The sequence below is a fragment of the Penicillium oxalicum genome, chromosome IV (assembly GCF_001723175.1).
Source record: "Penicillium oxalicum strain HP7-1 chromosome IV, whole genome shotgun sequence".
NCBI classification, from domain to species: Eukaryota; Fungi; Ascomycota; class Eurotiomycetes; order Eurotiales; family Aspergillaceae; genus Penicillium; species Penicillium oxalicum.
Window position 1 is genome coordinate 2,947,847 of NC_064653.1, and position 12,948 is coordinate 2,960,794.

Consider the following 12,948-nt stretch of genomic DNA (forward strand, 5'->3'; position numbering starts at 1 on the left):
ATTTGTTTACATTAGATTGTTTGTTGTTTTCCCCCAGCGTGACTCTCCACGGCAGATCATCGAAAAGGGCTGCCCATAGGTGCACGGGTGCAGGATGTGCCATGTACTGCCCGGACACGAGGACAGAATGACACCGCCAGTCCCAAAGTCGTCTGCATGGCTGACATCGCTGCCAATCACACCCAACCCAGTCATCGGCACTGGGTGGTCGATAAGCTGCCTTACAGCCTGCTTATCTCTCTGGCTATCTGATCACAGCTAGCTGGATGGAAAGGGGAGACCACTGCTCGGTCATTCCGATCTTTGATGGTCTGCCACGCAGCCTTAGGGGGGGTATCCTCTCTCGTTTAGCCTGCGCCACTACTGCACGACTGAGACTCCAGGTGGGGTCGAACCATGTCGGTGATATGATCTCTCAGCTGCGTCACAGCTCCATGGGTGTGCCAGCCAGTTGTAGGGAGTTTTGAGCCTGTCGTGGAATCGCAACTGCGGGGTTCATCACGAAATCCTTCTCGCCGAGCCCAGGAAATCACAACAGGACCTGTGAGGGTTACAGACCAGGCGTCTGCCCCCGTGCCCGTGTCTAATCGAACTGCAGCCTGAGCATGGGAAAGATTCTGGACCCGCCCCTGCCTTGCCCTCCTGGGGCCAATCGTGATGTCAGACTGGAGACACTGATCCTTTGATGAACCTTTTTTTTCCTGCGTCGATTCCCTGTCTGGGTCCAGTCTTTGCTCATCACTTGTGGAGGCTCGACACGGTCCATCGAGCTCCAGAGGGTAAACAACAGCAACCCTGTCTCTCTCTCTCTCTCCCGCCCACGCGAACCCGATGCGCAGTCCCGTGACCGGCGCCCAACCAGAGCGGCCCAGCACTGCTCTACAACTCCATCCGACAGATCCAGTGACATCAGATGATAACACCGCAGCTCGCTCAACACCAGCCAGGCCACCTTGGGCGGGCCTTGATTCTGGGCTGCCCTTCGTCAGAACGTGCATTATGTTTATTTAGTCTGGACTCAAGTTCGTTTATGATACACCCATGCTGATTTCCACCATCTGACAGCCTCGATACCTGAATTACCCATACCACAGTTACCACGAGTGACTGCCCCCTCTCCCCACGGCCCATCTCGGCCGCTCAGCTCGTCTTTCATGTGCCCTTTGTCCGTCCCCCCAAGACCCTCTCTTCTTCTCAGCCTCTCTGCCAAGTCTGTCGGCGGCATCATTAGAGCGGCTCCACTCTCCCCCATCTTCCCTCGGACGCTCGCCTATGATTCATCGTTTCCGCCAGAATTACAGCCTCTCCATCTCCGTTCAGGCGCGCCACTTTCATACTAAATTCTCTCTCAGGCTCCAGCCCACCGGCGCCGCCGATCTACGGCGCTATTGAACCGACTCCATCCCCCCCCCTAAGCTGGTCCATCAATGCTGCTACCCATGCTTCTGGGCCGCGTGCCTGTCAGCTCTCGACTGGTGAAAGGCCGAACAAGCGCGCTGCCCCTGCCCCTCGGGAGAAAGAAATTAATTGATATCCGTAATGAATACCTCAACCTGTGCTGGGCGTCGAAGGTCCATGTATGACTCAGCCATGCGCGGAGATTTGACAATCCTCCCCATCTGTCACAGCTCGGCTTGAATTGACCCCCCGTCGTACAGCCCGTCGGGGGAGCCCATCTGGCCGACTGAGCTAGTCCATTTCGGTTTCTTAAGGCGCCACAAGAGGATTCCCTATTGGATCTGACTAGTAGTTCGCGCCATCACCGATAGATCATAGCTGGTTCGTCGCTTTGATGCTCTGCAATTACCGGAGTGAGATGGCGCAGTGCGCGGCCATCGCTTAGGAGATGCAATATGCATGGTCGATCCGTCGATGGCGCGATTCTGTCTGTCCTGTCTGGGCTGTAGACCACCAGTATGAGTATGTAGTTCGGATAAAAATACCACGTCGACGGATCCATGGGTTTTATTCAATCTTTCTAGACCAATCATATACTTTCATTTAACCAAAGAATCTCCGTTGGTGATTTTCTAGCTACAGTAGGTGGTGTGGCCTTACCTTCAATTGGGCCCGTATCAACATATTCGCATCTACCGTCCCGATTTATCTAAGACGGGACAGCCATTCTCCGCTCACTTGAAGAGCTCTCGCGAGGTTGCGGTCAAAATTCTTAACAAAGACCCGGAGTTTGAGGTGGTATCATCCCACCAGACGTTTTGAGGGAGGCATCTGCTGCAGGTACCCCGGCTGACGCCCGGCTTCGAGCCTTTCCCTGTACGGGCTTCGGGTGGGTATCATCCGAGGTGATGGAATGATCTTTGGGCGCGTGTGATATATACAGCACAGCGCCTGCAAAATCACATCGCCAGATGAACCATTAGGGATTGACCAGTCCCTCGTTCCTGCATTGCCCCTTTTACTGATTCACAGATAGTCAGATCGAGACATATTCCGGGTCTCATGGAAGAGGTAAGTGCTGATTTGGGCCACAATTTTGAGTCTGGAAGCTGTCAATTCTCAGAATGCAGGAACTACAGTACATAGGAGGGTGTCTGCATGCCGCATGGCCCACCACGTAGCTTCCACCACACCGTGTCAGTTGCTGCCGTGGGTGCCACTTTGATGCACGAAAAGGTTAAATGATCGAGCAAAATGGACAGCAATAGGTGACTTTCAGGGGTAAAAACCTGATCTGTTGAATAGAGTAGATCTCTGTTGCTGTGGTTGCCAACCTCGCAGGATGTACAGTCACTGTCGAGTTGCTCCGATTGTTCCATGGTGGGAACTTCGGGGTACCCCGTGTACTTCGGGGCCTGCATGCACGCTCATGTATATACCTGTCACCTCCCGACCGCATCCGCCCGGTCGATGACACAAGTTTTTTTTGGATGTACCCAACTCACTGTAGCAGCTTACTCCTCAGGGTTAGTGGCCCCCCACCAGTCTCCGATCAAACATATGCATCCATAGATCACACTTCATACCTGTAGGTGACACACAGGATGCGTGGGCTAGCGTCCCAGAACGTGTCCCGTCAGTGGTCCACATCTGATTCCGCACATCGTTCGACATCGAACTTGAAACAGATCAGATTCTGGGCCACGCTAAAGTAGTGTGACACATGGAAGCTCATCTCATGCAGCCAATCATGTCAACAAGCTTCAATTCATCCTCATACTTTCTTTTTTTTCCCCCTGCCCCTCTCCAGACTTCTCTTGTCAAGCTCAAATGCACACGTCGTTTTGCACTCTGACCTTCATCCCGAGGGCCACGCGGTACAAATAGCTCCCGGCTACCCAGCCAACGACCCGATCAGACATCCGCGGAAGCAGGCTCGCGCATCCAAACCCACCTGGGCACACGCAGTGACTCACTAGAGCATGGAGTGTTGCACAAGTAGTAGAGTCTCTGAATGCTTCAGATACTGCTCCTCGTGCAGCACTGCACCTCGAATGGATGTATCCTCCAGTTGCCTCTCCCGTTCGCGTGGAAGGTTACTTACCTACCTAACCGATCTGCCTACCACCACTTTCTCTCCCTACGAGATCGACTGCTAATGCAATCGACAGCTTGAGCGGTTCCATTCTGATGCATGAGGATCGTGCTTTTTCTCTCTCTCTCTCTCTCTCTCTCTCCATGCCTCGCTCAGCACTGACACTACCCGTAGCCTCTTTTGTGCTTTTCTCCCTCAACCCCTGAACACCTCTCACAAGTGAGCAAAATGAACTTGTCAATTTTCCACTCCGACGGACCACGACTGTTGTACGGGCGACAGTTACGAAACGACTGTTGAAATCTTTCCACTTGAAAGGTTTTGTAATAACATCTCCGAAGATTCAAGCGATTCAGACTTTTCCTTTTTCCCCCCCCCCTCTCTTTTTTGCCCCCGGTCGCTTCATTTTTCGTTCCAACACTAAGTGGTTGATGGGGTGATGGTCGCTGATCGGGTCTGGATGGTCTCCAGCGGCTTGGACAAGATGAGACTGGTGCCACTTCAAAAGTCCACTCGGCGGAGACGAGGATTTTTTTTCCCTATGGCAGAAAGCCGAATACAGTAATGAATCGGACATGGATGGATCACTCTTTAGCTTGCCGGTGAGATGGGTGGATTTACTTGAGCTGGGCTCAGAATTTGCATTGGAGTGGTTCAACCTTTTCCCAAAATTCGAAGCACAACATAGGGTCATCGGTGCTAATTGAGTGCAGAGCTGGATGGGAGTGAAAGTGGGAGTCGATGTGGTCATGATTGAAATAAATCACGTCGACACCTACGTGGAAGCTGGATCCAATTGGACCAGCTCCGGTTGATCTCGCGAACGCTGGTACAAGCTACTGTACAGCAATGGGTCCTGAAGTGGAAAGCACATACGTACTGTAGGTTTGGCCGTGGATTCATCAACATGGGTTATTATTAATAAGTTGATCCATACTATTGGTTACTCTGCGGGCCCTTTAATACAAAGTGACGGGGTTCTTTCTTCTTTTTCGAGAACCCTCAATAAATAGGTTCAAGAATCGTCCGTCTGTAAATGGGGGAGGGGGTTTTGCGAAGTAGATCGAAGGTATCTTGTCCAGCAACCTCATGGCTGTAGATTTAATTTTAAAGGCCCCTCCCGTCCTACTCTCAGGAGAGATCTTTTCCCTGCTGGGTTTGTTGATCAGCCCAAGTTGGCACCATCGACTTGGATAGCCCCTACGAGTTCCATGGGATGCTGTGCGACTAGCCGTCGCCGGAGAAGTAAAGCTGTTCCGGTAAAGATATATCCATGGGTGTGAGGTGCCGTTTCGCCCCGAAAAACGAGTCTCGTCGCAGGAGAGGTCAGCAGATCAGGCTTTTGGAGGAACTAGCAGCAATTATCAAGAGGTAGAGTGTGGAGAGGGGGACGACTGGGGTAGAAAGTCAATTGCATGACACCATCAACAAAAAGTCTTTTGAACGTGGTTCGAAGACATGCAAGCAGCCAGAGAACAAAGATGGAAGTCACCGTCAGGACACAGCACGAGGGTGAAACGCACATGGACTGCGTGCACGGAGTCCTTAAGCGCGACCTTCTCCTCAAAGTCATGTTTCAACCCCTTGTTATCGATAAGAGCTGAACTCTTATCGGCTTATCATAAGGCGCTAATCCCAAAGAAGAAATTCACGCCCCAAAATTTCGGCGTATCGTCGAGCCCTCATTACTCTGCTTCCATAGCGAGGAGCAACGTCTGAACAGGAACGGCTTCATTGACACATTTGCCGTCGGGTGAAAGATTCTAAGCGAGACCACTCAATTGATACCCATACAACATCGACCCCCGCAGAGATGGCGTTCAATCGACCCGCCGGGAGAAAGCGCCGGCGCGAACCGTACAATGTCGACGTGAAGCTTGTCGAGATCTACGAGGATCTCGCCAGTGAGAAGGACGAGATTCGCTTGCGTGCGGCACAAGGTCTTGTCTCGCAATTCACACCTGACAAGAACCCCACCGACGAACAGATCAAGAAGACGCTTCAGCGCTTGTTCCGCGGCTTGTGCAGTAGCCGCAAAGCTGCTCGAATCGGCTTCTCGATTGCACTGACTGAGATCCTGACGCAAATCTTCTCGGAGGCCAGGGAGTCATCCGAGTTTGGAATTGCGGATGCGCTGAATCTCTGGGAGTCGCAGACCAATTCGACGGGGAGTGAGACAGGACAGGTGCGTGAGGGATGCGAAACGGATTCTTGTTCTTCTGTTTGAATTTATTTTTTTGTCTCCTATGGGACTTGGAGAAATAGGCTAATTTTGTTTTTGGTGTGTGAACAGGAGCAAAGAGATCATCATTTCGGTCGCCTATTTGGCGCTGAAGCAGTTATCAAGTCCGGCATCCTCTTCCAACCCTCCACTCCGTTTAGCGTATGGCCCAAGGTCCTCGATCTCATCCTCGAACTCGCCCGGAAAAAGCCATGGCTGCGTGAAGAGTGTGGATGGGTCATCTACCGATGCGTGTGTGATTTGTCTGCGCGACAGATGGACGCAAAGTTTGTCGAGGCTGCCGTGGAGCGTATCTGCTTCCATGACTTGGCCCGCTCTCCAGAAGGTGTGGCGGTCTGGCTAGCAGTCAAGGATTTGTTCCCCAGTGCTCAGCTGCCTACCAAGATCTGGAAGCACGAGGATCCCTTGGACCCCAAGGAACGCAGTAGCCTTTCGAAGATCATGAAGGAATCGTCGGCGGAACAAAATGATGGGGATGGGGAGAACAAGGGCAGCAAATCATCCGGTGTCTGGAACTCCAAGCTTCACTTTGCCTGGGATGCTGTGATGTCCCGGACGAGCGACGGCGCCAAGGAGTCCGACTCGAAATCCAAATCCAAGTCCAAGTCTTCACGATTGACTTTTGTCGATTTTTGGACCGAGGTTGCTGACAGTAAGTTTGGATCCGGGCGTTGTATGTTTGATATTCAGATGGCTGATCGCGCTACCTTGACTCAGATGGATTATTTGCCTCATCATCCTCAGATGAGCGCAAGTACTGGGGCTTCCTTCTCTTCAACAAAGTCCTGAACGAGGGACCCATCCAGCAGGCCAGCCACATTTTCACAAAGAATCTGGTGCGATGCCTGACAAACCAGCTGGCCGTGGAAGATCGTTACTTGCACCGCATGGCCGCCAAGGCTTCCAAGGCAATTCAGGCTCGTGTGTCGAGGGAGCCCATATTCGCGGCTGTCGCTGTTCGCGGCCTGATGGGAAGCAACGGTGTCGTCAACTTTGACCAAGTCACAAAGACCAAGACTGTGGAGAAGCTTGTAGCCGATGCCAACAGTGAAGCCCTCACGGAGATTCTCCCTCTTTTCGAAACACTCATCAAGAACCCAGGAACGACCGATGAAAAGGCCGCGGCGTCAAACCGCCAGTTCGTGGCAGGCATCATGCTGACCATTGTACGTGCAAAGGCTGCGACTGGAAACAGTGACTCGGAGGAGGACTATCAGTCCGTCCTTGAGCAGATCTTGTTCATTTTTGTGCGCTTTGCGTACTTTATGGACAACACACCCGAGCCTGCATTGACACAGGCCACGCAAGAGTTGCTGCGTAATCGGATCAACTCTGCGTTGAACAGTCTGCTTGCGTCTCAAAAATATGCGGCGACGATTCCTTATGCTGTTGTGCGTCAGATTCGGGACGGTGCCAAGTCCAAGGAGCACGGCAAGTTCATCATCAACATGGACGATAAGCTGCAGGAATCGGTCAAGACTGCGTTCAAGTCATTGAAGAAGCTATCAAGCAAGGTAACTTTCCTCGACCTTATCTCAAAGAGAAGATGTATCTTTCAGTGTACTAAACCTGAAACTTTTGCAGGAAAAGAAGGAAGAGAATCCAAGCATCGCCGCCTTCAAGCTCCTCTATTCGTTGACAGTTCTGCAAGTGTACAGTGGTGATGCCGATGCCGTCTCTATGCTTGACGAACTTGAGTTCTGCTATAACAAGTTCATGGGCGAAGAGACGGAAGGTGAGGACACCTCTGATGCGTCGGATGCTCTTGTTGAGATTCTCCTGAGCTTTGCCTCCAAGCAGTCTCAGCTGTTCCGCCGTATGAGCGAGCAGGTATTTGGAGCGTTTGCAGACCAAGTAACGGAGAATGGCCTGGAGTCTTTGATCTCGGTATGTCCAAATGGATACAACATCCCAAGCTGTTGAGAACCCATCTTCTAACCATGTGCTTTAGATTCTTGAAGCCAAAGAGAGTCTGGCTGGTCAGCAGGAAATGTTCGATGACCAGGGTGACGATGACGAGGGCGATGAGGATGAGGAGGAAGATGACGTGGAGATGGTTGACGCCGAGGAACTCGACAGCGATGTGGAGGTTGTCTCGGGCGGAGACGGATCTGGCTCGGAATCTTCCGACGAGGACGAGGACGACGAAGACGAGGAGGAAAACGAAGAAAATGCCGCCGAGATTGCCGAATTCGAAGCCAAACTCGCCGCTGCACTGGGCACTCACCGAGCCGATCAAGACGGCGACGCCTCCGACTCGGACGCCGACATGAACGACGACGAAATGGAAGAAGTTGACGAAAAACTGGCCAACGTCTTCCGAGCCCGCCACCAGGCCGCATCGCAACATAAAGACAAAAAGGACGCGCGCGAAAACATGGTCAACTTCAAGAACCGTGTTCTCGATCTTCTCGAGATCTTCGTCAAGAAATGCCACTCTCGCCTGTTAGCCCTGGACCTGCTCCTGCCTCTCCTCCGTTTGGCTCGCCGCTCATCCGTGAAGCAAATCGCCAACAAGGCTAACAGCGTTCTCCGCGAATACACCAAGTTGTGCAAGGGTAATGCACTCCCCAAGATTGGCGGCGGCGATGCCGATGGTGACGAGAACGCAACCGAGTCTGTCTGGGAACTTCTCCGAGCTATTCACAAGGAGGCGGGCCATAGTGGACCGCCGGCACATGCCGCGGCGTGCAGTCAGGCCTCGCTGCTCGTTGTCAAGGTTTTGGTCGCTCATGACAAGGCTGCGATTGCGGATGTTGTTGATGTGTACGCGGCGACTCGGAAGGAACAGCTTCTCAGCACCAAGTGTCATATCCAGCCTTCGTTCTTTACGGACTGGAATAACTGGTGCGTGTCTGCGAGTAAGCAGTTGAAGAACTAAAGTTTGATTCAAAGGATTTACTCCGCCTCTTTGCGCGGACGGTCCAGTATATAGAGAGTTTCAAAATTTCAAAGTGATTTAGGGTATCTCTATCCATTACCCATCTCACATTTATCTACCTATACACCGTTTTCTCTTCGCTTAAGAGTATAGGTAGACATCTATGGATGTCCATACCTCGGCATGGATGGCCCAGCCATTTGAATCTGAGAATGCATAGTGCAAGCCAGCCGAGGCAGTAGAGGTCATATAAGCTGGTACCAGTAACGTCGATATGGGTGTTGCCCAGGTACCTTGGTAAGCGCTGGATGTGGTAATTTGATTCCACATTTCGTAGTGTATACCTTTACGCCTATATTCATTCTCATCTCTATACAGAGTCGACATGTGCCATCATGCTCCTACGACAAAATGAGCAATAAAGATACCTTACACATGCTTGAAGAATTGACATGGATGTGCACAATTATGAAATGAAAAGCTCCGCCGCGGATCAAACGTGTTTACAAGTATATTTTGGAATCAGGCTTTACTCCAATTGTCTCTCGCAGGAGCTGATGATGCGCGATATGAGCCAGACAATATCCATCAATATCATGATAAATCTCATCGCTGGATAACATGACAGGAACTAGGTAGCTGCATGGAGCCGGCGATCACGAGTAGGAACCGGCGTACACATTTCGGGAATTGGTCGCTCGACTCCCTGGTGTGCAAGCTCAGTGTCGTCTTTGGAATTGAAGATGTTTTATTGATGTAGCGTAAATTCAGTGTCATCTTTTATGTGAGCGTAGGGATGGGAATGGTCGTTATGCCATACGTGCAATTTTCAAGGGTCTCTTGGAAAATTCACCATCCAGGAAGTGATATAATGAGCGTGGTCATAATTTTGAGCGCAGATGTATGTAAATTCCCTCTATCTTCCTTTTCTCTTGCCAAACGCCAGACGAGAAATCCCGTTTCAAAATCCGGTATGGTATCGATGCTTGTCCGTCTCCTCCAAAACCTCCAGTGTCATGCCCACTTCGACAATCCCCTCACTCCGGGGCGCAGCCAGCATCCCAAAGCAAGGCTTGAACTTGATCCCCTCGTCAATGCGACGATACGAGACCAGCGTATCCCACGGCTGCTTCTTGTGCTTGACAGCCGTTTCGGGATTCACATTCGGTACCTGGCAGCGCGCACAGCGCGCAACGATATCCACATCCAGCGGTTCACGCTGATCATCTGGGATTGAGCCCGTGGCGCTTGATGCGGAAGATGCGGACGCGCGGCGTAGCCGCACGGTCTTCCATGAATCTTCGATCCAGGGCGTCTCGCCGCGGACGATGATGTTTGGTCTGAATCGTTCAATGGTGATTGGATCGAGATCTTGAGATTGCAATCGTGTGTTCAACTCTGCCAGGGATGCTTCCGATGCGATCAATATGGGACACACGTCCGGGAACCCGGTGCTCTGGGTGCGTCCTAGGAGTTTGGGATCCCCGTTGCCCCGGAGAACGCGAGGTTTCGGACCCTTGTATGCCAGCGCCACGGGGCGGCCAAGGAATTCTGAGAATGGCTGATTGATTTCATCAGTGTAGATATATCCGTCTGTGTCATTGGACCAGATTGTCACGGTGGAGACCGCGGTGTTTGCGTCCAGCCACTCGCGGGATGGATGAGAGGGAATACGAATTGTCCGAACGTCAGACTGGCGGGATTCCGCACCAGTTGTCTGATCGCTCCGACCATCCTGGGAAAGTGGCACGGTGATGACCAATTCTTCGCCGTCGGCACTCAACGCAGTCCGGATCCGAGTCATGTGCGGAATCTGGCGAATTGTCAAGAATTCATGCGTGGACGCATCCACGAGCATCCAGCGCCGATCGAGATCGAGGCCTTGCTCCCTGAGCGTGGTGGACTGGACTTCAAAGCCGCGACATGATTTGATGGGATAGACGCGGAGTGAGACGACTTCACTGGATTGGCGACGCCGAGGCCAGAGGCGCGGCAGCGCCAGGATGGGACGATGTTTCGACCGTCCGTTGAATTGGGGGATGAGCAAGAATGGGAGCAGAAGGAGGAGGGCGCCAGAGGCTAGAACTACGGGTGGAGAAGTCAAAGATGCTTTGTCCAGCATGATTTGGGCTCAGAGGAAATGATCTGCAATGGTGAACAAAGGTATCACGCGAGTCAAGGTTGCATGTCCGTGACTTGAAATTTATAGGATGTTTTGCAGATGAGTCGCTAGCGCAGCTCGAAGGGGGGACTGTTCCCAACTCGGACACGTGCTGACAAGTGGGCTGACGTCGGTGCTTTTGAGTTGGAGATTTTCCCAGGATGCATCTCCCTTGATCATCAAATCTTCTGTTTTCCCCTTCCTCTTGTCTTTTTTACTCTCTGCATATCTTGGGCGAAAACAAAAGTTTGATGAATGAGACGCCCTGGTCGGCTCATCAGGTTGTCTTTTTTGCTTCTCTGGGGCCGGTTTACTGGCAAAAACTAGTAACGCTACGAATGTCTCTCTCAGTCTCATTTACTCGGCCATGTTCCTGCCCTTGGCCTGAGGCAACCAAGAGTCCCTCACAATGAATTCGAAGGCGACCGTTCATGATCGTGACATCGCAACAGAGGGAGATCCAGACATGATTCGATCAGTAGAGCCAAAGAAATGAGATTCACGAGCTGAAATGGCTTTAATTTGTAAATTAATCACAGTGGAATGAATATCAGAAAGGGTGAGCGAATCGGCCCAGACCCGAGAGTAGATGAACCACTCGTGGACTCGAAACCGGCGGAGCGTCAGTCAAGAAAGGCCAGTGGGCAGAAATGTTGGGCGTACACACTGTGCAGATCACAATCGGCCCTTGATGCCCTTTCCACCCACGGTATTCAGAGCGTTGCAGAGAGAGAGAGAGAGAAGTGCTGTTGATCATGTCTACTCATCACGCCAGATCTTTTCGCTTATCATCAATCCAACAGGTGACCATGGTCTTGATCAATGCCAGGGCCACCTCACGACCCCGCTCGATGTCGTGATCAGCTGCTCCACCCGGCACATGCAAGAAGAGCACGCTGCGATCCGCGCCTTGCATTTTTGCCAGGGCCAAGCTGGTATAGAAGATGAAATCACACAGGTAGTGGCCCGGGTCTCGAGAGATGCGTAAATCCAGAAAACGGGGTGCATTGGCTTTCCACACATGCAGGAAATGCTCGTCTGGCGGGTAGGGCATGACTTTCTGACTGCCGGACCGGCCAGCATTCTTCACATCGTTCTCTGTGGCGAGGCCGGGTGCTAAGATGGGTGGCAGTCCCATCTCGCGCCACCGTTTCTCCCCTTGCTCGAAACCCTTCTCACCGTCCACATCGGTGATGACATAGTCGTCGCGGTGGGCGAGTGATTCCACCGAGTAATATGGACGGGGCGAGGCAATCCCGATATGGAGGATGAGATCTGGTCGCTGGCCATTGTGGGTGGCTGCATATTCGTCTAGGATCTGGGGCATCATTTCTCGGACGGTGGCGTAGGCCACGCGGATGGGAGACGGATAGACATTGAGATTCACGCGGCGCTCAACAGAGCCATCTCCGCTTTTGGCTGCGAAGTTCAGGAAGGGAGGAAGCGAAGAGGCGATGAGGTGCGATGCATTGACAAGATTGGTCTTGAAAGGCTAAAGATAGATAGGCCGGTTAGGGCAAGGTCTACTAGAAGTCACATGCGGAACAGTGCAGGTGGTGGTGGAGGAGGGGGAAAGCAGAAGCGGACGCGCAGGGAGCCGAGCGGGGAGACTCTGTCGATGGCTCTCGATGACTTGGCCTTGGTTTTCTCGTCTTTGCGCCGTCCAGAAACCCAGCCAGACTGGCGCGGAGGACATGTCTTCTGGGACAATACAGGGCAAAAAAGGCACTCTTTGTGTCCCACGGCTCACCACACACGGCGACTTACACCAAAGCCCGTGATCAGCACGGAAATGTCGGTGGAACCTTGCGGGGATGGCGAGGGGTGGCCCACCGGGGAGGAGTCGGTCGGCGGGACCGCGGGGCCATAGTCTCCCATTCTCAAGCGTCTCGACGGCTTCGCGTTCAGAGAAATGGCGACGTGGGAGACCAAGCGGGGACGGGAAGGGGGAAAGAGGAGAGGAGAGGAGAGCAGTTGCGCGGAGGGATAGCCCAGAGTCCGTCCAGGATGATGTCAAGGGCGCGCAGCCAGGAAATGGGGCTGATGCGAACTAATTATGGAGGAGGATACCAATCCCCATTCCATGGCGACTGGCGAGTCTCTGAGGTGGCTGGAGCAATGCGGGGGGGAATGGTGATTGGTGGGAAGCGGACGCAGACGAGGCTGGTTCG

The 12,948-nt window shown here is 52.6% G+C and overlaps 4 protein-coding genes across 4 annotated transcripts; 1 reads left to right on the forward strand and 3 right to left on the reverse strand.

Annotated features, from left to right (window-relative positions):
• Positions 1–347: 347 nt before the first annotated feature.
• POX_d05806 (uncharacterized protein) lies at positions 348–998 on the reverse strand (the record flags this gene model as incomplete). The annotated part of the gene is made up of 1 exon (XM_050114643.1): positions 348–998. One exon carries the CDS (start codon positions 996–998, stop codon positions 348–350), a length of 651 nt encoding a protein of 216 aa, XP_049969594.1.
• Positions 999–5,306: 4,308 nt separating this feature from the next.
• POX_d05807 (uncharacterized protein) lies at positions 5,307–8,616 on the forward strand (the record flags this gene model as incomplete). The annotated part of the gene is made up of 5 exons (XM_050114644.1): positions 5,307–5,678; positions 5,787–6,387; positions 6,453–7,249; positions 7,320–7,622; positions 7,687–8,616. The coding sequence occupies 5 exons, from the start codon at positions 5,307–5,309 to the stop codon at positions 8,614–8,616; spliced, it is 3,003 nt and encodes a 1,000-aa protein (XP_049969595.1).
• A 961-nt stretch (positions 8,617–9,577) lies between these two features.
• Positions 9,578–10,738, reverse strand: POX_d05808 (uncharacterized protein; the record flags this gene model as incomplete). Its single annotated transcript, XM_050114645.1, has 1 exon — positions 9,578–10,738. One exon carries the CDS (start codon positions 10,736–10,738, stop codon positions 9,578–9,580), a length of 1,161 nt encoding a protein of 386 aa, XP_049969596.1.
• Positions 10,739–11,543: 805 nt separating this feature from the next.
• Positions 11,544–12,655, reverse strand: POX_d05809 (uncharacterized protein; the record flags this gene model as incomplete). The annotated part of the gene is made up of 2 exons (XM_050114646.1): positions 11,544–12,269; positions 12,545–12,655. 2 exons carry the CDS (start codon positions 12,653–12,655, stop codon positions 11,544–11,546), a joined length of 837 nt encoding a protein of 278 aa, XP_049969597.1.
• Positions 12,656–12,948: the final 293 nt, after the last annotated feature.